This window comes from Oncorhynchus gorbuscha, linkage group LG21 (genome assembly GCF_021184085.1).
Source record: "Oncorhynchus gorbuscha isolate QuinsamMale2020 ecotype Even-year linkage group LG21, OgorEven_v1.0, whole genome shotgun sequence".
NCBI classification, from domain to species: Eukaryota; Metazoa; Chordata; class Actinopteri; order Salmoniformes; family Salmonidae; genus Oncorhynchus; species Oncorhynchus gorbuscha.
Genome location: NC_060193.1, coordinates 40,932,279 through 40,959,048, shown reverse-complemented (window position 1 = coordinate 40,959,048; position 26,770 = coordinate 40,932,279). Strand labels below are relative to the sequence as shown.

Sequence of the window (26,770 nt, the reverse complement as noted above, 5' to 3'; positions counted from 1 at the left end):
TTTCCCCTTCAAAAGCTCTGACCTGACATCCATTCCCTGCCGGATCGTTAGCCATGAACACCATTCACCCGGAACCCATACCCCATCCCTGTCTGCTCGTCGCCAGTGTGTTGTTATCCATTGGATCTGCCTCCGCTGCCCGCTCCTCCACCCAGAACCCATACCCCATCCCTGTCTGCTCGTTACCAGTGTGTTGTTATCCATTGGATCTGCCTCCGCTGCCCGCTCCTCCACCCAGAACCCATACCCCAACCCTGTCTGCTCGTCGCCAGTGTGTTGTTATCCATTGGATCTGCCTATCCACTCCCATCAACCCACCTCCGCTGCCCGCTCCTCCACCCGGAACTATCTATCTCCACGTTCTCATTGATTAATAAATACTCACCATCTTTATACTCACCTTGTCCTGGTCTGCTTCTGGGTCCAATTCTGGTAAACCTTGACAGTCTGGCTATAGGCTTTCAGTCAGGTAACCGCTGTCAGTGGTACAAAATAAAATACAATCCAAAAGAAAGCAGACAACAATCATATTTAACATCATTTTTATTTTATTTTGAACAAAATTTTAATAAATGTTTCTGCATTTCTCTTACGTTCAAAAAAGATGACTTTCGAGACGCATTATAAATTATTTCATCAAACTCTTCTGTAGAAAAAGAAAAGATAATTGCAAACTAAAGCATCTATCTTATGATAATATGACAATAGTAAGATAAATAAGGTATCTGTGTTAATTTTTTTATATATTTTTTACAATTTTCATCATAATTCCCACCTTTTTCTTCATTGTTTTCCTTGCACACACCAATCACACCTTTTCCCAATCCTCTCTCCTACTGATCTGACTTACAATGCTGTAGTTCTTAACAAGGTCCAACTTCAAACGAAGTACAACATTAAAAGGCTTTATAAAGCATGCATAAAGTCTTCATAAGCACTACATACTGCAGATGCTTATAAAGCCTTTAAAGGTTGTCGTTTGTTTGAAGGGAGACCATTAACAGAAAATGCAACCAAAAACAAACACAAGAAGCTTTCCCTAAAAAGAAAAACAGAAAAAACTTGAATATCTCACTTCTCTACGACATATTTACACCAGTTAACACTCCAGTTGTTCAACTGAAGTACAATGCATATGACATAACATGTCATTCAACATCGTTTTTTTTCTTCAGAAAAATTATTACACAACCATTGTGCAGAAAAAAAATCTGTTGAATCACAAAAACATCAGTTGTATCACAACCATTGTGCCAAATGTGTTGTACATCATTTGTGCAACTTGAGTGCTGTATATATGGGGCCAGACAGGGGTAGGACATCTGCATAGATCCACAAAATTCAGATCATGAATGTTTGAGGGAGTTTGTTGAAGGTTATTTCTACAGAGAGGCGGTTACATCCGCTGCTGTCTTTTGGGGGAATAAAGTAAATGTGAGGGAAACAATAAAGTCATGTTGTTGATTGATGGTTACAAAGAACAGCTCACCTCGATGAGTGTCTGTGAGAAAATCAACTGTTACGAGAACCTAAGGGGGAAACAGTATAATGTGAAAAGGCTAAAGCACATAGCCTTTCAGGGTGAAGTTTTCCCTAGATAAAGATTTAGGATCAGTTTCCCTCCCCCAATTCTAACACCTAACCATTAGTGGGTAAAATGCTAAACTGACCCAAGATCAGCGTATTGAAGAAACTTCACCCTAATCCTCAGATTGACTTCTTCATGCCTGAGTACGGTTGACTTCAGAGTTATTCCGGCAGTACTGATTATATGTACGCGTAGAAAAAACAAAGTTGCCATAATATGCACTACTCAGTTGAATGGAAAGGATAAGACAGGGATGACAAGGTCAAAAGTGAAAGCATAAGGAGCCTATCAGATGTCTTCCCCTACATGCCATATCAATGAGTACCGGTTAGCAGCAGTCACACCAACGGAAGTAAATACAGTATGTAGAGCCAGCCCTTGAAATCTCCTTACAAAAATGCCTACTAGCTAAGGCCTTAGCTCTGTGTAAAGATACAAGGTAAATATCTTGGTCACGATGATAATAAGGTCAAATAGAGACAAAGAGGAGAGGGTATGTATGATCCATCCTGGGTTCAAATGGTGTCCGTTTTCTGTCAAATGTGTTGAGCATTTGATTGAGCTTGTCTGGAGATGCCACATGGGCAGGATTTTCATTTATACTTTTGGGACAATCCCATTGGGTACATTGCACCAGGCAAACTCAATCGAGTGCAGCTAAAATATTTCAAAGAGAACAAATACTATTTGAACCCAGGTCTGGGTATGGTTGATCTTTTCATTGCCACTCGACGAGCACTTTCACATGTAAAAACAACTCAGTAAGAGATATATTTTGTTTCGATGTGTTCCTGTGTCTCCCCTTGTGACACCTGTCCCACTGTGTGAAGAGAACTGGCTGTAATGCACTGGTATGACGTACCAGAGACTTATATTGAGAAATATATGAGTCAAATATAAAAGCCAGACGTACAGTTCTAGGACGTACTGCTTTAGAAAAACAGAGTCTATCTAAGCCAACAGATGACTTGATTTGAGGTAAATTGAGCTTTGTTGATCTGACGTCCCCTTTGGGTCCATCACATACAAACACATGGACACAGTACAATGAGAGAGAAACGTATTGGCTCAAATACTATGAACTCCGACGTACACTGAAGCCAATTGGTGGGACAGTTTTGAATCCAAGTGACAAGACCTCCACTGCTACCCTATTCACACTACTGAGCCAAGCTAAGATGAGCAGAGCTGTACTGTACTGTACTGCACTGGCCTGATTACACATTCAGCATATTTGCTGGAACCATGCAACCGTGTAAAGAAAATAATCCAAGCGAGCACAATACGGTTCAGGTCGGCAAAATAGTGCAAAAAGGCATACTACACCTGCTCTTCACTGGCTCTGGATTAGAGTTATATGTACTGCCATGAGAGTACCCTGTTATGACTGATATTTTCAATGTACCCACCAGGACAGGCGGGGATCTATACGTGTTTGCTCTTTCTGTTTGTGAGTGTTTGAGTTAAGAATATTGTTAGCATATCCACTGTCTGTTACCTCAAAAGAAGCTAAAGGTTACTGGTGATGAGAGGGGTGGATAGAAATACACAGGTTGGTGATACCTTTTTCAATATTCTCTGCCTCTTATATGTTCTAAGACAACCAATTCACATTCCAATAAACTCCACAAACAACTGAACAAGGAGGAGAGAGACAATGATATTGTACATTCTGATGAAACAAGAGACAGAAAAGGTGAACTCAGGTTTAGATTGACACGGTGATATGATATTGATCCTTTGGTCTGAGGTGTGTTGGTTCCGCCCATGTTGTCGCCTCTCCACATGACTACAATTACCAGCATCCTTTGCTCCTGGTAAATTGCTCTCACTTCCTGTGGCCCAATGAGGCTTTGACAGCACATACCAGGGACCTTCCAGGGTTCTCTCTGAACAGAGACGCAGCAGCCAGAACTGGTCAGAACCGGTTTTTCAACTCACTCACCCAGATAAAACCCTGACGTTTTTTTGCAATTTTTATCCATTATTCCTCACTGGAGGAACTTTCCTCCAGGGGGAAAATGGCCGCCACACCGACAACCCCAGTGGAATTGTGGGATGCGGTGGTGATGGTGACGACAGTGTGCAGGAGAACAAAGACCAGCAGGCACAGCTTCAGCCGGCCGCTGCTGCTGCACAGTCTGGTGGGTGTGGCGGCCGAGGTGACTGATGTCGACACCCCCTGTTGGTGATGGCAGGAGGGTGTTGGAGTCCTTTTCAGTGTCCCACGGGAGCGGTTGTCCGGTTTAGAGTCCCACCGGACGTCGCAGCACTCTGCCTGGCTGTTGGGCTGCCCATGGCTCCCCAGTAGCCCTGTGGGGGATGAAGAGAGTAGTGGGTAAACACTGATATAAGCCATAAATGCAAATGTCACTGTGCATCCCTCTCATGCATCCCTGTGTGTCTGTATCATCCATGCCTGTGGCTGATGATGATGACAAACTCAATTTCCCCAATACCAATAAAGTGTATTAATTCATTCAGATGACCCACAATAAGCTAATTAAATGACCCAGCCTAGTTCCAGCCTTACTAGCAGTGTGCTAACGCAGTGTTTTGTTGAAATGTATCACCAAAAAAATACATATTACCATGTGCATAAGAGCATAAATACCAGCCAGTATGCACGATTTAAACCATAGTCTTCATACGACTCAACTATCAGTATCATTATGTCATCATGTTGTATCATAACCTAACAATAATGACCCTATACTGAACTCAAAATGAAAAAAAGTCACATTTAGTACCGACCCCATACTGCAGCACAGTAAATATAATCTACACCGTTGCCCACCAGAACACCTATAGCACCTGATGTCACTGGAAGGCCAAAAAGATCATCAAGGACAACAACCACCCGAGCCACTGCCTGTTCACCCCGCTACCATCCAGAAGGCGAGGTCAGTACAGGTGCATCACAGCAGGGACCGAGAGACTGAAAAATAGCTTCTATCTCAAGGACATCAGACTGTTAAACAGCCGTCATTAACACAGAGAGGCTGCTGCCAACATACAGACCTGAAATCATTGGCCACTTTAATAAATAGATCACTACTCACTTTAATAATGTTCATATATCTTGCATTACTCATCCCATCTGTTTCACCTTGCCTATGGCACTCAGTAATCACTCATCCATATATTTTTTTAGTTGTTTAACCAGGCAAGTCAGTGAAGAACAAAGTCGTATTTACAATGACAGACTACCCCAGACAACACTGGGCCAATTGTGTACCACCCTATGGGACTCCCAATCAAAGCTGGATGTGATGCAGCCTGGATTTGAACCAGGTACTGTAGAGATGCTTCTTGCACTGCAATGCATTGCCTTAGACCACTGCACCACTCGGGAACTCCAAAATGTGTATATTTATATATATGTACATATTCTTATTCCATCCCTTTACTTAGATTTGTGTGTATTAGGTGGTTGTTGTGGAATTGTTAGATTACATGTTAGATTTTACCGCACAGTCAGAACTAGAAGAACAAGCATTTCGCTACACTCGCAATAACATCTGCTAACCGTGTGTATGAGACCAATGAAATGTGGTTTGATTTGATGTCACGCCTTGTGTAATCTCTTTTCAAAGCAACTGCCAGTTCACACTAAAGGAAGACATCAAATAAGTGGCAGAAAAACAGGGATCTCAAAAGGCAAAGCCTACCATTTTAATCGCCGATGCACAAGTAATAAAAAAAAATCAAAGGCTATTCTAATTACGGTATTGAAATACTTCAAACTTTGAGGGCTGGGGGAAGAAATGACCGAGCACCCCACTGAGATCAAATCAGGACAGGGTAGGTCATGTTATTCTGGTTCTGCTCTGATCCTTGTGGAGTATTAAAATACTACCCTGTAGCTGTAACCCATCACAGTGATATCTCAGCTATACACTTTACACTTAGAGGGAAGTGTCATTGATTTTACTATCACTGCCTTATGTGGCAGCTAGATGTCACCAGTGACAAGTACTATAATTCATTATTGGCTATGTTCCCAGAGTTCAAAACCATAGAACTTTATCGATACCACTGAAAAGTAATAATTCAAGGCATCATCAGGGGCACAACAGCACTATTACATATAACCTCCAACATACAATTCCATCCAAATTCCATCTAAATTCCTAAATTGAGTATATTGCTAAATTAATTTACCCAAACCAATCTATCCTAGATCTATGGCGCATCTCAGCTAAACAGCATAGCACCAGAGTGGATATACACCCACCTGTATAAGCTGTGGCTACAAATCACACTTGATTGATTGATTGACTGACTGATTGATCAGTCCACACCACCACACCCACCTGTACATATGAAGCTGGGGCTTCCTCCATGGATGAGATCATCGTTGTCCGGCAGTATGAAGGGACACCTCTGCTGAACCTCCAAGCAGTACTGGAGACACGGTACTGTCCTCCCACAATGCCTCTGTGTGGTGGGGAAATACTGTGCACACAGCCACGGTTTGTAGGCAACCTTAGAGGTAGAAGATAGAGCATGTTAGTTAAACCAAATGAAACCCATATGTAAATGAAAACAACTTAAAGGGGAAGTTCAGTTTTAGCCATCATAAATAAGCAAACTATTATTTTGACATCAAGACTAAGCGAAGTCTGTTCAATAGCAAAGGTCTCAGTGGTCTGTATGGCTCTGAATGTTAGTAAATAACATCCATCCCATCTTCAAAACGAGAGATTTTTCAGTACACATGTTTCCAGAAAATACTATAGGCATTATTCAGAAACAGAGATTCAACCATTTCTCACAGATCTTGCAAAATCCCATTCGATGTGATTCAGCCTTATAAGTTGATATGTGTGAGAGATACATGACTATAAAATACAACCAGATGCCAATCACCATTTGTCAATGTAAACCACCCATGACATGTGACTAAATCATATTTGTTGTGATTAGGAATGCTTTGATTAAATTAAAGTATCTCGAGGAGAATAAGGATTTGTGGCAGTCTGCCCTAGCTGAGGCAAGTTTCCTCTCATACTACAGTACTTGTGCTTATGTCCTGCCTTTTATACTTATAGTACTTTCATACTTACCTGATACGTAAAAGGAGTATATGAAAACAATATGAAAAGAATAGCAGAAGGTATAGAATTGCAAAATTCCAGTAACTTTCCCATAATCCTGGTTGGGAGGAAATAAACAGGAAGTAGCCTATGGCAATCCTCCAACCGGGACTTCTGGAAAACTGGGACATTTTTGGAAAGTTACTGGAATTTTGAAAAGGATTTTGAATTCAATGGCTCTACTAATTACTGTTTAGTACATTGTATTTGGAATCACCTGGGCCTGTACTGGGCCTGTATTCATAAAGCTTTCAGTACTTCAGCACTCCTGAGGCAGCAGGTAGCCTAGTGCATTGGGCCAGTAACCGAAAGCTCAACCTTTTCAACCTAGGCCTTCATTGTAAATACAAATGTGTTCTCAATTGACTTGCCTAGTTTAAAAAAGGTTAAAATAAAACTCCTACTCTTGCTACTATGACCTATATACGACCAGCAGAGGGGAATGTCTTCTCCTAATTCATCCTCAGGATAAGGTTCTCTAATACCCAGCCAAGCCCCATAACGTATGACATTTACCTTAGTACATACATTTTCATATTGGTAGTCCCAGTGGGAATCAAACCCACAACCCTGGCGTTACAAGTACCATTCACTATAACTGAGCCACACAATACCATTCATAGTGCTGCTACTGCCAATCTACTGTACAATTGACTCTGCCCTTAAACAAATCGATGGCCCCCATCCCCCAGTGCAATCTCCCTTTCTCCCAGTAGACGACACTACCTTCACACAAAAATGCATAATGTACCTATCAGGGTTTGACTGTTAAAAACAAAAAAATGAAATCACATACACATTTATGTTATTGCGTGTGTAGCGAAATGCTTGTGTTCCTAGTTCAAACAGTGCAGTAGTATCTAACAATTCACAGCAATACACAAACATCTAAAAGTGTCACATCAAGCCGTGGTTAGGAGTCCCATATGGCAGTCCCATATGGCATCGCACGACCGGCCCAGCATCTTCTGGGTTTGGCCGGGGTAGGCCTGTCATGTTTGTCATTTATTATCATGTCTTGTCCCTGTGTTCCCCATGCTATTCGTTTCCCTCTGCTGGTCTTATTTGGTTCTTTCCCTCCTTCTATCCCTCTCTCTCCCCCTCCCTCTCTCACTCTCTCGCTCTCTCTTCTCTCTATCGTTCCGTTCCTGCTCCCAGCTGTTCCTATTCCCCTAATCATCATTTAGTCTTCCCACACCTGTTCCCGATCCTTTCCCCTGATTAGAGTCCCTATTTATTCCTTTGTGATCCGTTCCTGTCCCGTCGGTTCCTTGTTTTGTATTCACCATGCTGTGATTGTGTTTCGCCCTGTCCTGTCGTGTTTTTTGCCTTCATCAGATGCTGCGTGTGAGCAGGTGGCTCTATCAACTACGGCCTGCGCCTACCCGAAGCGACCTGCAGTCTGTGGCCGCTTCTCTAGTTATTCCCCTCTACAGACTAGAGGATTTTTGTTATTCCCTGTTTGGATTTAAATAAACTCTGTTTCTGTTAAGTCGCTTTTGGGTCCTCTTTCACCTGCATGACAGAAGGAACCGACCAAGGAATGGACCCAGCGACTTCAGACGCTCGTTACACTGCCGTCGAGATCCAAGGAGCCATGCTCGGCAGACACGAGCAGGAATTGTCTGCTGCTCGCCATGCCGTGGAGAACCTGGCCGCTCAGGTTTCCGACCTCTCTGGACAGTTCCAGAGTCTACGTCTCGTGCCACCTGTTACTTCCTGGCCTGCCGAGCCTCCAGAACCTAGGGTTAATAACCCACCTTGCTACTCCGGGCAGCCCACTGAGTGCCGCTCCTTTCTCACGCAGTGTGAGATTGTGTTCTCTCTCCAACCCAACACATACTCTAGAGAGAGAGCTCGGGTTGCTTACGTCATTTCACTCCTTACTGGCCGGGCTCGAGAATGGGGCACAGCTATCTGGGAGGCAAGGGCTGATTGCTCTAACAAATTCCAGAACTTTAAAGAGGAGATGATTCGGGTTTTTGACCGTTCAGTTTTTGGTGGGGAGGCTTCTAGGGCCCTGGCTTCCTTATGCCAAGGTGAACGGTCCATAACGGATTATTCCATTGAGTTTCGCACTCTTGCTGCCTCTAGTGAGTGGAACGAGCCGGCGCTGCTCGCTCGTTTTCTGGAGGGACTCCACGCAGTGGTTAAGGATGAGATTCTCTCCCGGGAGGTTCCTTCAGATGTGGACTCTTTGATTGCTCTCGCCATCCGCATAGAACGACGGGTAGATCTTCGTCACCGGGCTCGTGGAAGAGAGCTCGCATCAACGGTGTTTCCCTGCTCCGCATCGCAACCATCTCCCTCCTCTGGCTTTGAGACTGAGCCCATGCAGCTGGGAGGGATTCGCATCTCGAATAAGGAGAGGGAACGGAGGATCACCAACCGCCTGTGCCTCTATTGCGGAGTTGCTGGACATTTTGTTAATTCATGTCCAGTAAAGCCAGAGCTCATCTGTAAGCGGAGGGCTACAGGTGAGCGCAACTACTCAAGTCTCTCCATCAAGGTCCTGTACTACTTTGTCGGTCCACCTACGCTGGACCGGTTCGGGTGCTACATGTAGTGCCTTGATAGACTCTGGGGCTGAGGGTTGTTTCATGGACGAAGCATGGGTTCGGAAACATGACATTCCTTTCAGAGAGTTAGATAAGCCTACGCCCATGTTCGCCTTAGATGGTAGTCATCTTCTCAGTATCAGATTTGAGACACTACCTTTAACCCTCACAGTATCTGGTAACCACAGTGAGACTATTTCTTTTTGATTTTCCGTTCACCGTTTACACCTGTTGTTTTGGGTCATCCCTGGCTAGTATGTCATAATCCTTCTATTAATTGGTCTAGTAATTCTATCCTATCCTGGAACGTTTCTTGTCATGTGAAGTGTTTAATGTCTGCCATCCCTCCCGTTTCTTCTGTCCCTACTTCTCAGGAGGAACCTGGCGATTTGACAGGAGTGCCGGAGGAATATCATGATCTGCGCACGGTCTTCAGTCGGTCCCGAGCCAACTCCCTTCCTCCTCACCGGTCGTATGATTGTAGTATTGATCTCCTTCCGGGGACCACTCCTCCTCGAGGTAGACTATACTCTCTGTCGGCTCCCGAACGTAAGGCTCTCGAGGATTATTTGTCTGTGTCTCTTGACGCCGGTACCATAGTGCCTTCTTCTTCTCCGGCCGGGCGGGGTTCTTTTTTGTTAAGAAGAAGGACGGTACTCTGCGCCCCTGCGTGGATTATCGAGGGCTGAATGACATAACGGTTAAGAATCGTTATCCGCTTCCCCTTATGTCATCAGCCTTCGAGATTCTGCAGGGAGCCAGGTGCTTTACTAAGTTGGACCTTCGTAACGCTTACCATCTCGTGCGCATCAGAGAGGGGGACGAGTGGAAAACGGCGTTTAACACTCCGTTAGGGCATTTTGAGTACCGGGTTCTGCCGTTCGGTCTCGCCAATGCGCCAGCTGTTTTTCAGGCATTAGTTAATGATGTTCTGAGAGACATGCTGAACATTTTTGTTTTTGTCTATCTTGACGATATCCTGATTTTTTCTCCGTCACTCGAGATTCATGTTCAGCACGTTCGACGTGTTCTACAGCGCCTTTTAGAGAATTGTCTCTACGTAAAGGCTGAGAAGTGCTCTTTTCATGTCTCCTCCGTTACTTTTCTCGGTTCCGTTATTTCCGCTGAAGGCATTCAGATGGATTCCGCTAAGGTCCAAGCTGTCAGTGATTGGCCCGTTCCAAGGTCACGTGTCGAGTTGCAGCGCTTTTTAGGTTTCGCTAATTTCTATCGGCGTTTCATTCGTAATTTCGGTCAAGTTGCTGCCCCTCTCACAGCTCTTACTTCTGTCAAGACGTGTTTTAAGTGGTCCGGTTCCGCCCAGGGAGCTTTTGATCTTCTAAAAGAACGTTTTACGTCCGCTCCTATCCTCGTTACTCCTGACGTCACTAGACAATTCATTGTCGAGGTTGACGCTTCAGAGGTAGGCGTGGGAGCCATTCTATCCCAGCGCTTCCAGTCTGACGATAAGGTTCATCCTTGCGCTTATTTTTCTCATCGCCTGTCGCCATCTGAGCGCAACTATGATGTGGGTAACCGTGAACTGCTCGCCATCCGCTTAGCCCTAGGCGAATGGCGACAGTGGTTGGAGGGGGCGACCGTTCCTTTTGTCGTTTGGACAGACCATAAGAACCTTGAGTACATCCGTTCTGCCAAACGACTTAATGCCCGTCAAGCTCGTTGGGCGTTGTTTTTCGCTCGTTTCGAGTTTGTGATTTCTTACCGTCCGGGTAGCAAGAACACCAAGCCTGATGCCTTATCCCGTCTGTTTAGTTCTTCTGTGGCTTCTACTGATCCCGAGGGGATTCTTCCTTATGGGCGTGTTGTCGGGTTAACAGTCTGGGGAATTGAAAGACAGGTTAAGCAAGCACTCACGCACACTGCGTCGCCGCGCGCTTGTCCTAGTAACCTCCTTTTCGTTCCTGTTTCCACTCGTCTGGCTGTTCTTCAGTGGGCTCACTCTGCCAAGTTAGCTGGTCATCCCGGTGTTCGAGGCACTCTTGCGTCTATTCGCCAGCGCTTTTGGTGGCCGACTCAGGAGCGTGACACGCGCCGTTTCGTGGCTGCTTGTTCGGACTGCGCGCAGACTAAGTCGGGTAACTCTCCTCCTGCCGGTCGTCTCAGACCGCTCCCCATTCCTTCTCGACCATGGTCTCACATTGCCTTAGACTTCATTACCGGTCTGCCTTTGTCTGCGGGGAAGACTGTGATTCTGACGGTTGTCGATAGGTTCTCTAAGGCGGCACATTTCATTCCCCTCGCTAAACTTCCTTCCGCTAAGGAGACGGCACAAATCATTATTGAGAATGTATTCAGAATTCATGGCCTCCCGTTAGACGCCGTTTCAGACAGAGGCCCGCAATTCACGTCACAGTTTTGGAGGGAGTTCTGTCGTTTGATTGGTGCGTCCGTCAGTCTCTCTTCCGGGTTTCATCCCCAGTCTAACGGTCAAGCAGAGAGGGCCAATCAGACGATTGGTCGCATACTACGCAGCCTTTCTTTCAGAAACCCTGCGTCTTGGGCAGAACAGCTCCCTGGGCAGAATACGCTCACAATTCGCTTCCTTCGTCTGCTACCGGGTTATCTCCGTTTCAGAGTAGTCTGGGTTACCAGCCTCCTCTGTTCTCATCCCAGCTTGCCGAGTCCAGCGTTCCCTCCGCTCAAGCGTTTGTCCAACGTTGTGAGCGCACCTGGAGGAGGGTGAGGTCTGCACTTTGCCGTTACAGGGCACAGACGGTGAGAGCCGCCAATAAACGCAGGATTAAGAGTCCAAGGTATTGTTGCGGCCAGAGAGTGTGGCTTTCCACTCGCAACCTTCCTCTTACGACAGCTTCTCGTAAGTTGACTCCGCGGTTCATTGGTCCGTTCCGTGTCTCCCAGGTCGTCAATCCTGTCGCTGTGCGACTGCTTCTTCCGCGACATCTTCGTCGCGTCCATCCTGTCTTCCATGTCTCCTGTGTTAAGCCCTTTCTTCGCACCCCGTTCGTCTTCCCTCCCCCTCCCGTCCTTGTCGAGAGCGCACCTATTTACAAGGTACATAAGATCATGGACATGCGTTCTCGGGGACGGGGTCACCAATACCTAGTGGATTGGGAGGTTACGGTCCTGAGGAGAGGAGTTGGGTTCCGTCTCGGGACGTGCTGGACCGTTCACTCATCGATGATTTCCTCCGTTGCCGCCAGGATTCCTCCTCGAGTGCGCCAGGAGGCGCTCGGTGAGTGGGGGGTACTGTCATGTTTGTCATTTATTATCATGTCTTGTCCCTGTGCTCCCCATGCTATTCGTTTCCCTCTGCTGGTCTTATTTGGTTCTTTCCCTCCTTCTATCCCTCTCTCTCCCCCTCCCTCTCTCACTCTCTCGCTCTCTCTTCTCTCTATCGTTCCGTTCCTGCTCCCAGCTGTTCCTATTCCCCTAATCATCATTTAGTCTTCCCACACCTGTTCCCGATCCTTTCCCCTGATTAGAGTCCCTATTTATTCCTTTGTGATCCGTTCCTGTCCCGTCGGTTCCTTGTTTTGTATTCACCATGCTGTGATTGTGTTTCGCCCTGTCCTGTCGTGTTTTTTGCCTTCATCAGATGCTGCGTGTGAGCAGGTGGCTCTATCAACTACGGCCTGCGCCTACCCGAAGCGACCTGCAGTCTGTGGCCGCTTCTCTAGTTATTCCCCTCTACAGACTAGAGGATTTTTGTTATTCCCTGTTTGGATTTAAATAAACTCTGTTTCTGTTAAGTCGCTTTTGGGTCCTCTTTCACCTGCATGACAAGGCCGTCATTGTAAATAAGAATTTGTTCTTGACTGACTTGCCTCGTTAAATAAAGTTGACATTTAAAAAAATCTCATTAAAAAAGAATGGAATTAAGAAATATATAATTATTAGGAAGAGGATTGTTGGAGTGGCATTGACTAAAATACAGTAGAACAAAGTATATACATATTAAATTAGCAAAGCAGAATGTAAAGTCCAGGATAAGCTCCTTCGCTTTGTTGACGTTGAGGGAGAGGTTATTTTCCTGGCACCACTCTGCCAGGGCCCTCACCTCCTCCCTGTGGGCTGTCTCGTCATTGTTGGTAATCAGACTGTTTAGTTAGTGGTTCAACGGATCAGTCTATCTAGGCCCACACAATAGTAAAGGTCAGGGGATCAGAGCTGGCAAAGCTTCCTAGAGTTGTAGTGTAAATTAGTCTTAGAGCATGCTAAACAGCGATAATGATGATATCGACCCGAACGGCCCGTGTTATTGGCTGAGAGCCAAGGTCAGAATTTAAGTGTCACTTTTTCCAATGGCTTCAGCATGGCCATGCTCCAATCCGAGGAGCATCAATAAAGAGTGAAAAAAGGCAAGTGATTAACAACTGGTGCAATAATATTGGTCATGTTCAGGAGTGTGCAAAACACTAAATGTTGCAGGTAGAAATTCCACGAATAAAGCAGATATTATTCCTTACCCTACATATACTGTATGAGAGGCATGTCAGTTCTCATAATGTATTTCTAACTGAACGTTCCATAACATTGTGCAGTGCTGAATGCCACCCTGGAGTAACCTGAACACAACTTTACCGAAGAAGAAAACATAATCACTCATTCTCCATCTGGGACGCAAACCATACACCACTCTTTTACATTACCAAACACAGGGGTTTTGGAGCACATGCACACAGGCATCGACCCACCCACGCACTCTCACACACACACACACAGACACACACTCACTCACTCACTCATCTGTTCACACACCCTCATCTGTTCACAAACACCCTCAGGAACACGGTTAGATAAAGCTATGTCTGTATAAACTGTGAATAAATATACATCAGCTTTCCCAAGGACATCACTGTTTCAGAACCATGGACAGCATCTATCAGGTTTACATCAGCCTTCCACCAGTGACTGCAAAGCGGCATTGTCTATTTCAGCACCATCTTCAGCTTCGACCAGGCCTCCCACAAAACTGTCTGTAGACCTCATAGAAATAGTATCTGTGCCATTATGGCATCTGTGGCTATTTTCATTTTAAGGTAGTCCATTTATTTATTTATTATTTTGTGTTTGAAAAAAGCATAAAGCTAATATTGGTGATTCACAGGAGCCTATAGTGTGTCATTCAATTCTTGTGGCCATTTGATGGTGGTCCTTTGTAGCCCATTAGGTGGAGCATGGTGCTTGCAATGCCAGGATAGTGGGTTTGATTCCTGAGGGCAACAATATGTCAAATGTATACACACATGACTATAAGTCGCTTTGGATAAAAGTGTCTGCTAAATGCCATGTATTCTTATATTATGATGGTAACATAGCTTAAAGCCATACGCTTTAGTCACGCAGCCGCCATTTTGAAACGAAAGTTTATATATTAACATAACTTCATTGACAATATTACAGAATACTTTCAGCTATTGCTACTTACAACCATTGTAGCTAAGTAGTTAATGTTCCCTGTTGTTGTTGTTGTGCTTGTCATCTTGACTCATTCAATGGTTTCACAGTCAGGAGGAGTCAGTCAGGTGCGAAAGAATGAGCTTTACATAATCCAGATAGTTTGCTGGTCAGTCAGGTCAGTAGGGGTGTCAATTGAGTATGGCGATTTCTTCTTGCAAATTAAGAAAGTGTGGTAGTATGCATTCTAGTCGTGCGCTGGGATGCCATGAACCACGGAATCCACATATAGAAGGTACTGCATGTGTGTAAAAACCTACCCAATTCCCATTTTCATTTTAATCCAGAAAAATGCTATATTAAATAATCAATTGCCATTCTGCCATGCTCAAAATGTCGCTGAAAATGACACCAACTTTATATTCAGCCTGTTTCAGTTCCAACACGATTTCAAATCTGCTTGCTAAACACGCTGCTGAAATGCAAATGGTTTATGGATCTTCAATTAGATTTAGTAGACCCAAATTGAATCATTTTGGCCCTACCAGTTACAATGAAAAACATTTTTTTATAAACCTATCACTACTGAAAACCCTGAAATCTATTCAATAATCAAACACGTTGTTTTCAATTTCAGGTAAGTAGCCTTTTCTGCATTGTTCTGCTTTTGTTTTCTGCTTTGTTATAGCATAAGTTAATGCATTATAAAATTGTATGGATAATCCATATCATTATATGTTCTTATTTGTGTGTCCCTTATGGTGTATTAAAATAAATATTAGGTTGTCTTGTCTAACCCAACTCTGTTTTTACTTTGTTTCCAGGTAGAGTTCTCTCCTGAAAGTCCATTCATCATGGAAACTAAGTAGAACTGGAGAGCGGGCCAGGGACAGTGCAACCATGCCATCGGTTTACTGTACACCGTGGCGCATTACATTAAAATGGGCTACCCGTCTTTTCCACCAACAGAGAGCAAATCGTCCTTGCCTCAAACATGGCACGTTCCCACACATATGTCAGGTCTGCAGTCAAAACCTCTTAATACAGTTCAAATATTGAACGTTAAGCCACCAAAGAAAGACATTGCACCTGCCAACAAGATCCGGAGGACTTGTGAGTGGATTGTGCCAAACCTCTAATAATTTTGCACGCCCAATTTTTCAGTTTTTGATTTGTTAAAAAAGTTTGAAATATCCAAAAAATGTCGTTCCACTTCATGATTGTGTCCCACTTGTTGTTGATTCTTCACAAACAAATACAGTTTTATATCTTTATGTTTGAAGCCTGAAATGTGGCAAAAGGTCGCAGAGTTCAAGGGGGCCGAATACTTTCGCAAGGCACTGTATATGGTGAGAGTGCAGGCATTGAAGAACATGGGACATTTTCAGTTTCTAGGAATTGTGTACAGATCCTTGCTACATGGGGCCGTGCATGATCATACTGAAACTTGAGGTGATGGCGGTGGAGGAATGACACGAGAATGGGCCTCAGGATCTCGTCATGGTATCTATGTGCATTCAAATTGCCATCAATAAAATGCAATTGTGTTCATTGTCCAAAGCTTATGCCTGCCTATACCATAATCCCACAACCACCACGGGCACTCTGTTCATGACGTTGACATCAGCAAACAGCTCGCCCGGTACAGTTAATACTGTGATTCATCCATGAAGAGCACACTTCTCCAGCATGCCATCAAAGGTGACAATTTGCCCACTGAAGTCACTTACGACGCGGAATTGCAGTCAGGTCAAGACCCCAGTGAGGACAGCAAGCACACAGAAGACCTTCCCTAAGATGGTTTCTGATGGGTTCTTGTGCAGAAATTCTTTGTTTGTGCAAATCCAAAGTTTCATCAGCTGTCTGGGTGGCTGGTCTCAGATGATCCTGCAGTTGAAGAAGCCAGATTTGGAGGTCCTGGGCTGGCGTGGTTACACATGATGTGCGGTTATGAGGCCGGCTGGGACATACTGCCAAATTCTCTAAAACAAGTAGAGAAATTAACATTCAGTTATCTGGCAACAGCTGTGGTGGACATTCCTGCAGTCAGCATGACAATTGTACATTACCTCAAAACTTCATCTGTGGCATTGTGTTGTATGACAAAACTGCACATTTCAGAGTGGCCTTTAATTGTCCCCAACCGTCACGACTCCCGCCAAAGTTGGCTCCTCTCCTTGTTCGGGCGGCGCTCGGCGGTCAACGTCACCGGTTTTCGAGCCATCGCCGCTCCACCTTCCATTTTCCATTTGTTTTATCTTGTTTTCCCGCACACCTGGTTTACAGCGCCTCATCACTCTATGTGTATATTTTCCTCTGTTCCCCCCCATATCTGTGTGTTTAATTGTTCGTTACGTTTATTGTGTGACGCGTCAGGCTGTTTTTTTCCAGATATTGTTTTGAACCCGTGGTATTGTATTGTTGTACATTATTTTGTGTGACCAGTGCGCTATTCGCTTTTGCCTTTGGCTGGAGTGCTGTGACGCGGTTGCGTCCGACTGATTTGCTTCTGCCAATTAAAGTGTGCCTGTTCACTCATCTCTGCTCTCCTGCACCTGACTCCAGTTGACCAGTTGCGCACACAGTCTGACACCAACACAAGATGCACCTGTGTAATGATAATGCTGTTTAATCTTAAGCTTCTTGATATGCCACACCTGTCAGGTGGATGGATTATCTTGGCAACGGATAAATGTCCACTAACAGGTATGTAAACAAATTTGTGCACATCATTTGTGAGAAATAAGCTTTTTGTGCGTTTTATGGACAATTCCTTGGATGTTTTATTTCAGCTCATGAAACATGGGACCGACACTTTACATGTTGCGTTTATATTTTTGTTCAACGCATATTTCCTGAGCTTTTTTATATCTGCAAGATATAGGACAGAAACTTCAAAACCTTTTTCCTTATTTATTTTTTGACTGTCTTTTTTGCCATTTATGAATCTGCCATTTATCAATGCTTTTGGGGGGGTAAATTCGATATTTTATCAATTTTTTATAAATATATATATTTTTGGGTCCTAACATTATAAATCAAACAGCTGAGTAGCTGAACGATGGGACTAAAAACAAAACAAAACTAATGTAAAATATTCTGTGTCCGTAAAATGTATATAGTATGTATAAGCTGGAAGTATAAGCCTAAGTGTTGTTTTCCAATAGGTTACTGAAATTAGGGGAAGGGTGGTAGAGTTTAAAATAATATATATATATATATATATATATATATATATATATATATATATACACTGCTCAAAAGAATAAAGGGAACACTAAAATAACACATCCTAGATCTGAATGAATGAAATATTCTTATTGAATACTTTTTTATTTACATAGTTGAATGTGCTGACAACAAAATCACACAAAAATTATCAATGGAAATCAAATTTATCAACCCATGGAGGTCTGGATTTGGAGTCACACTCAAAATTAAAGTGGAAAACCACACTACAGGCTGATCCAACTTTGATGTAATGTCCTTAAAACAAGTCAAAATGAGGCTCAGTAGTGTGTGTGGCCTCCACGTGCCTGTATGACCTCCCTACAATGCCTGGGCATGCTCCTGATGAGGTGGCGGATGGTCTCCTGAGAGATCTCCTCCCAGACTTGGACTCAAGCATTCGCCAACTCCTGGACAGTCTGTGGTGCAACTCCACACCATGACTGACCCACCGCCAAACCGGTCATGCTGGAGGATGTTGCAGGCAGCAGAACATTCTCCACGGTGTCTCCAGACTCTGCACAGGGCGCCAGTGGCGAATTTGCCAATCTTGGTGTTCTCTGGCAAATGACAAACGTCCTGCACGGTGTTGGGCTGTAAGCACAACCCCCAACTGTGGACGTCGGGCCCTCATACCATCCTCATGGAGTCTGTTTCTGACCGTTTGAACAGACACATGCACATTTGTGGCCTGCTGGAGGTCATTTTGCAGGGCTCTGGCAGTGCTCCTCCTTGCACAAAGGCGGAGGTAGCGGTCCTGCTGCTGGGTTGTTGCCCTCCTACAGCCTCCTCCACGTCTCCTGATGTACTGGCCTGTCTCCTGGTAGCGCCTCCATGCTCTGGACACTACGCTGACAGACACAGCAAACCTTGCCACAGCTCGCATTGATGTGTCATCCTGGATGAGCTGCACTACCTGAGCCACGTGTGTGGGTTGTAGACTCCGTCTCATGCTACCACTAGAGTAAAAGCACCGCCAGCATTCAAAAGTGACCAAAACATCAGCCAGGAAGCATAGGAACTGAGAAGTGGTCTGTGGTCACCACCTGCAGAATCACTCCTTTATTGGGGGTGTCTTGCTAATTGCCTATAATTTCCACCTGTTGTCTATTCCATTTGCACAACAGCATGTGAAAATTATTGTCAATCAGTGTTGCTTCCTAAGTGGACAGTTTGATTCCCTTTATTTTTTGAGTAGTGTATATTTATATTACAGTACCAGTCAAAAGTTTGGACACACCTACTCATTAAAGGGTTTTTCTTTATTTTACTATTTTCTACAATATAGAATAATAGTTAAGACATCAAAACTGTGAAATATTACAATTGGAATCATGTAGTAACCAGAAAAGTGTTAAACAAATCTAAATATATATCTATATATTTGAGATTCTTCGAAGTAGCCACCATTTGCCTTGATGACAGCTTTGCACGCTCTTGGCATTCTCTCAAAAGCAAATTAGTGAGGAATGCACTTCAATTAACAGGTGTGCCTTGTTAAAAGTTCATTGTAAAATGTATTTCCTTCTTAATGCGTTTGAGCCAATAGGTTCTGTTGTGACAAAGTAAGGGGGGTAAAGGGGGTAAAAACCATCAAGCCCTATCAGGAAACTGGCTCTCATGAGGACCGCCACAGGAAAGGAAGACCCAGAGTTACCTCTGCTGCAGAGGATAAGTTATTTAGAGTTACCAGCCTCAGTTAATTGTAGCTCAAATAAATGCTTCACCGAGTTCAAGTAACAGACACATCTCAACATCAATTGTTCAGAGGAGACTGCATGAATCAGGCCTTCATGGTCGAATTACTGTGAAGAAACCACTACTAAAGAACACCAATAATAAGAAGAGACTTGCTTGTGCCAAGAAACACAAGCAATGGACATTAGACCGGCGGAAATCTGTCCTTTGGTCTGATGAGTCCAAATTTGCCAATCACTGTCTTTGTGAGACACAGAGTAGGTGAGCGGATGATCTCTACGTTGTTCTCACCGTGAAGCATGGAGGAGGAGGTGTGGTGGTGATGGTGACACTGTCAGTGATTTATTTAGAATTCAAGGCACACGTAACCAGCATGGCTAACACAGCATTCTGCAGCGATAAACCATCCCATCTGGTTTGGGCTTAGTGGGACTATCATTTGTTTTTCAACAGGACAATGACCCAAACACACCTCCAGTGTCTGTAAGGGCTATTTGACCAAGAAGGAGAGTGATGGAGTGCTGCATCAGACGACCTGACCTCCACAATCACCTGACCTCAACCAAATTGAGATGGTTTGGGATGAGTTAGACCGCAAAGTGAAGGAAAAGCAGCCGTCATATGTGGGAACTATTTCAAGGCTGTTGGAAAAGCATTCCAAGTGACTACCTCATGAAGCTGGTTGACAGAATGCAAAGCTGTCAACAAGGCAAACATATTTTGATTTGTTTAACACTTTTTGGTTACTACATGATTACATATGTGTTATTACATAGTTTTGATGTCTTCACTATTATTCTACAATGTAGAAAATAGTAAAAATAAAGAAAAACCCTTGAATGACTAGGTGTGTCTAAACTTTTGACTGGTATATCTATTTACCTCAAAAATATATGGGGGATTGAAAATTATGCAGACAATTACATTGATAGAAGCCACAATCTATCTTCAAAATTAAAGCTTTCTAAACCCTAAACATAAAAAAGCTAAATTATCCATGGTATGTTCTTAAAACAATTACATTTGTCAACTTAGATCCCCCCCTTCCCCTTTGACTCTTAAGAATTAGATAGTGCCCGAATTCCGACGTATAAATTAATTAATGAAGCAAATATTTGTCTTACTTTTTAACTCTGCACTGTTGGGAATGGGCTCGTAACTAAGCATTTCACTGTGAAGTCTGCGCCTGCTGTAATTCGGTGCATATTACCAATACAATTTGATTTGATTTTGAGTATAGTCATGAAACTTGCACTTGAGAGCGTGTCTGCAGTCAGATACATTGCCATTGGGAGAGATTAATGGCTTCCGGATCAATGCTATTTCAAGGATCTCACTGCTGCTTTTTGCACTTGTCCAGGATCAGTTACAGCACCAGAAATAGCACAGACATTAGGTCAAGCTGTTCCAGCACAACAAAAATAACATCTTGACCCGACTAGAAACAACTTTGGATCTGAAGTGGGTGGATTGTTGACCTGAGTCAAAACATAGGTTGTGTGTGCATCTTTCTTTCATAAAGCCCTCATCTTACTCAGTAGGTGATACACTAGGCTAGGCTAGATTAGGCTACCGTCCTTACAGATCAGTGGATACAGTAGTCAGGGGTTTTCCTAATGGCACCATATGGACTGCTCCCTATATAGTGCACTATTTTGGGGCCCAGGTCAAAATATATATATATATATATATAGGAAATAGGGAGCCATATTGAGAAGCACTATGTGATTATGAAATCTCTGCTTCTTTCACTGTAGTCACCCAACGCTAGGATGGCAAGAGGTAAGGTTCAAAAGGGCCACAAATGTGCAACGAGTTGCTCTTTATGTGGTCCTTTACATGTGAGATGTGTCAACAACAGAAAAAAGGTACATTTACGATGAAAAATGTTTCAAACCTGTAAGCTCTATCTGCGCAAATACCTTTTAACTTGCTGCTATACGGTTCGGCGACATGCTTATTGAGTCATGAAAGAGGAAGACTTCACAAAACAGTTATGAAATCTGGGACTTGGAAAAATACTAATTATCTCAAAGCTATACATTTTGCAGAGAGAACCTTATGTCCTTGATAATTCGTATAATAGGTTTTGGTCCTCTTTTTCTTTTTACTTCAAATTGTTTTTCACCGCTTTTTCAGAAGGATGGCCATAACGTAAGCTCTTTACGGTAAAAACTAATAAATACAAGTGCCTTAGAGCATGTTTAAGGCCCTTGGGAGAGGCATTGCTTTTTTGTCTTGTCCTATGTATATCAATACCAAATCCTCCATGGAGGTTTAACGAGCAAGTAGTTTTCTGTCTTTGTGTGACAGAGACCAGAAGAATGTGTCAGTTTACTAATCCAGTGCTAAGCTTTAGCAATGTTGCTACTTATCCATAGGATATAATCTATTTGTCATTTTCGGTAACTATCGCTTTAACAAATGTGTGATGAACATGAATTCATATATTTGATGTGATTAGAAATAAGGCAGGGTATTCTCTTTATTTCATCATTAAATGTCTTTACTTTTCCAAATGAACTTAAAAAAAAAAAAAAAAAGAACCTTAAGGTTGAACCCAGATTTACATTTCAGGGATTGAAGAGGGGGTCTGGCGTTTGCACGTGACTTGAGTTTTCAATTGCTAGTAGTGCACTGTCCTATGGATTTGAACCAGGGACTTTAGTGACGCATCTTGCACTGCCTTAGACCGCTGCGGCACTCGGGAGCCCATTTCAAAATGGGTTACGAAACGAGAATTCACAAAAAAATACAGTTCTGAGACCTGGGACGTGAAAACGTTAATGCTCAATATCTCAGAACTATGCTTGCGCATATCTCAGAACTATACTTTGTGCAGATAGAACCTTATATTCCCAAGGTCTCGCAGTGTGAAAGACAACACCTCGGTCATGTTCCCAGCATAGAAATACATGGGTGGATACCCATGAGAGTGCAGTCAAATTGCCATGGAGTGAGGGGATTTCCCCATACAATTATATTTATATGGTTCCCATTCATTAATGTGGACAAATAACTCTTGTCGGTGCACCTGTGTGTGTGCTTGATTGTATAATGGAATGAATAGCCTAGTGCCTTCAATGGGTTTCAGTATCGTTTCAAGCGACCTTTTCCATGCATTGATGACCATCACCAATACACATTCTGACCAATCAGGATCCAGATGGGATTAGTCACTATATCCACTGCTTTAACGGCCAGAGAGAGGGAGAGAAAGAAAGGAGAGAGTGGGGGGGGTTAAGACATGGCCAGTGTAGCGGCTCAGCCGTCTGTTCTCGATAGTCTGAGGGACTGATCTGGGTTTCACGGAGGACAGGAGAACGCTACCTGCCCAAATGCATAGTGCCAACTAAAGTTTGGTGGAGGAGGAATAGTGGTCTGGGACTGTTTTTCAAATCAAATCAAATCAAATCAAATTTATTTATATAGCCCTTCGTACATCAGCTGATATCTCAAAGTGCTGTACAGAAACCCAGCCTAAAACCCCAAACAGCAAACAATGCAGGTGTAAAAGCATGGTGGCTAGGAAAAACTCCCTAGAAAGGCCAAAACCTAGGAAGAAACCTAGAGAGGAACCGGGCTATGTGGGGTGGCCAGTCCTCTTCTGGCTGTGCCAGGTAGAGATTATAACAGAACATGACCAAGATGTTCAAATGTTCATAAATGACCAGCATGGTCAAATAATAATAAGGCAGAACAGTTGAAACTGGAGCAGCAGCACAGTCAGGTGGACTGGGGACAGCAAGGAGCCATCATGTCAGGTAGTCCTGGGGCACGGTCCTAGGGCTCAGGTCCTCCGAGAGAGAGAAAGAAAGAGAGAATTAGAGAGAGCATATGTGGGGTGGCCAGTCCTCTTCTGGCTGTGCCGGGTGGAGATTATAACAGAACGTGGCCAAGATGTTCAAATGTTCATAAATGACCAGCATGGTTGAATAATAGTAAGGCAGAACAGTTGAAACTGGAGCAGGAGCATGGCCAGGTGGACTGGGGACAGCAAGGAGTCCTCATGTCAGGTAGTCCTGGGACATGGTCCTAGGGCCCAGGCCAGTTGAAACTGGAGCAGCAGCATGGCCAGGTGGACTGGGGACAGCAAGGAGTCATCATGTCAGGTAGTCCTGGGGCATGGTCCTAGGGCTCAGGTCCTCCGAGAGAGAGAAAGAAAGAGAGAAGGAGAGAATTAGAGAACGCACACTTAGATTCACACAGGACACCTGAATAGGACAGGAGAAGTACTCCAGATAAACAAACTGACCCTAGCCCCCCGACACATAAACTACTGCAGCATAAATACTGGAGGCTGAGACAGGAGGGGTCAGGAGACACTGTGGCCCCATCCGAGGACACCCCGGACAGGGCCAAACAGGAAGGATATAACCCCACCCACTTTGCCAAAGCACAGCCCCCACACCACTAGAGGGAAATCTTCAACCACCAACTTACCATCGTGAGACAAGGCCGAGTATAGCCCACAAAGATCTCCGACACGGTACAACCCAAGGGGGGACCCAGACAGGCCGACCACAACAGTGAATCAACCCACCCAGGTGACGCACCCCCCAGGGACGGCACGAGAGAGCCCCAGCAAGCCAGTGACTCAGCCCCGTAACAGGGTTAGAGGCAAAGAATCCCAGTGAAAAGAGGGGAACCGGCCAGGCAGAGACAGCAAGGGCGGTTCGTTGCTCCAGAGCCTTTCCGTTCACCTTCCCACTCCTGGGCCAGACTACACTCAATCATATGACCCACTGAAGAGATGAGTCTTCAGTAAAGACTTAAAGGTTGAGACCGAGTTTGCGTCTCTGACATGGGTAGGCAGACCGTTCCATAAAAATGGAGCTCTATAGGAGAAAGCCCTGCCTCCAGCTGTTTGCTTAGAAATTCTAGGGACAATTAGGAGGCCTGCGTCTTGTGACCGTAGCGTACGTGTAGGTATGTACGGCAGGACCAAATCAGAGAGGTAGGTAGGAGCAAGCCCATGTAATGCTTTGTAGGTTAGCAGTAAAACCTTGAAATCAGCCCTTGCTTTGACAGGAAGCCAGTGTAGAGAGGCTAGCACTGGAGTAATATGATCAAATGTTTTGGTTCTAGTCAGGATTCTAGCAGCCGTATTTAGCACTAACTGAAGTTTATTTAGTGCTTTATCCGGGTAGCCGGAAAATAGAGCATTGCAGTAGTCTAACCTAGAAGTGACAAAAGCATGGATTAATTTTTCTGCATCATTTTTGGACAGAAAGTTTCTGATTTTTGCAATGTTACGTAGATGGAAAAAGCTGTCCTTGAAATGGTCTTGATATGTTCTTCAAAAGAGAGATCAGGGTCCAGAGTAACGCCGAGGTCCTTCACAGTTTTATTTGAGACGACTGTACAACCATTAAGATTAATTGTCAGATTCAACAGAAGATCTCTTTGTTTCTTGGGACCTAGAACAAGCATCTCTGTTTTGTCCGAGTTTAATAGTAGAAAGTTTGCAGCCATCCACTTCCTTATGTCTGAAACACATGCTTCTAGCGAGGGCAATTTTGGGGCTTCACCATGTTTCATTGAAATGTACAGCTGTGTGTCATCCGCATAGCAGTGAAAGTTTACATTATGTTTTCGAATAACATCCCCAAGAGGTAAAATATATAGTGAAAACAATAGTGGTCCTAAAGCAGAACCTTGAGGAACACCGAAATGTACAGTTGATTTGTCAGAGGACAAACCATTCACAGAGACAAACTGATATCTTTCCGACAGATAAGACCTAAACCAGGCCAGAACATGTCCGTGTAGACCAATTTGGGTTTCCAATCTCTCCAAAAGAATGTGGTGATCGATGGTATCAAAAGCAGCACTAAGGTCTAGGAGCACGAGGACAGATGCAGAGCCTCGGTCCGATGCCATCAAAATGTCATTTACCACCTTCACAAGTGCCGTCTCAGTGCTATGATGGGGTCTAAAACCAGACTGAAGCATTTCGTATACATTGTTTGTCTTCAGGAAGGCAGTGAGTTGCTGCGCAACAGCCTTCTCTAAAATCTTTGAGAGGAATGGAAGATTCGATATAGGCCGATAGTTTTTTATATTTTCTGGGTCAAGGTTTGGCTTTTTCAAGAGAGGCTTTATTACTGCCACTTTTAGTGAGTTTGGTACACATCCAGTGGATAGAGAGCCGTTTATTATGTTCAACATAGGAGGGCCAAGCACAGGAAGCAGCTCTTTCAGTAGTTTAGTTGGAATAGGGTCCAGTATACAGCTTGAAGGTTTAGAGGCCATGATTATTTTCATCATTTTGTCAAGAGATATAGTACTAAAACACTTGAGCGTCTCTCTTGATCCTAGGTCCTGGCAGAGTTGTGCAGACTCAGGACAACTGAGGTTTGGAGGAATACGCAGGTTTAAAGAGGAGTCCGTAATTTGCTTTCTAATAATCATAATCTTTTCCTCAAAGAAGTTCATGAATTTATCACTGCTAAAGTGCAAGTCATCCTCTCTTGGGGAATGCTGCTTTTTAGTTAGCTTTGCCACAGTATCAAAAAGGAATTTCGGATTGTTCTTATTTTCCTCAATTAAGTTAGAAATATAGGACGATCGAGCAGCAGTAAGGGCTCTTCGGTACTGCACGGTACCGTCCTTCCAAGCTAGTCGGAAGACTTCCAGTTTGGTGTGGCGCCATTTCCGTTCCAATTTTCTGGAAGCTTGCTTCAGAGCTCGGGTATTTTCTGTGTACCAGGGAGCTAGTTTCTTATGAGACATTTTTTTAGTTTTTAGGGGTGCAACTGCATCTAGGGTATTGTGCAAGGTTAAATTGAGATCCTCAGTTAGGTGGTTAACGGATTTTTGTCCTCTGGCGTCCTTGGGTAGGCAGAGGGAGTCTGGAAGGGCATCAAGGAATCTTTGTGTTGTCTGTGAATTTATAGCACGACTTTTGATGTTCCTTGGTTGGGGTCTGAGCAGATTATTTGTTGCAATTGTAAACGTAATAAAATGGTGGTCCGATAGTCCAGGATTATGAGGAAAAACATTAAGATCCACAACATTTATTCCATGGGACAAAACTAGGTCCAGCGTATGACTGTGAGAGTGAGTGGGTCCAGAGACATGTTGGACAAAACCCATTGAGTCGATGATGGCTCCAAAAGCCTTTTGGAGTGGGTCTGTGGACTTTTCCATGTGAATATTAAAGTCACCAAAGATTAGAATATTATCTGCAATGACTACAAGGTCTGATAGGAATTCAG

General features: G+C 43.9%; 1 protein-coding gene across 1 annotated transcript in view; it reads right to left on the bottom strand.

Annotated features, from left to right (window-relative positions):
* Nucleotides 1–532: 532 nt before the first annotated feature.
* The window catches only part of nalf1 (NALCN channel auxiliary factor 1), an 86,077-nt gene continuing 59,839 nt past the window's right edge, over nt 533–26,770 (bottom strand). The window contains exons 2-3 of the mRNA XM_046318380.1: nt 5,905–6,076; nt 533–3,901 (exon numbers count right to left, since the gene is read on the bottom strand). Of these exons, the coding sequence (XP_046174336.1) occupies nt 3,573–3,901; nt 5,905–6,076 (501 nt within the window). The 3' untranslated portion in view covers nt 533–3,572. The remainder of the gene's footprint in view (nt 3,902–5,904; nt 6,077–26,770) is intronic.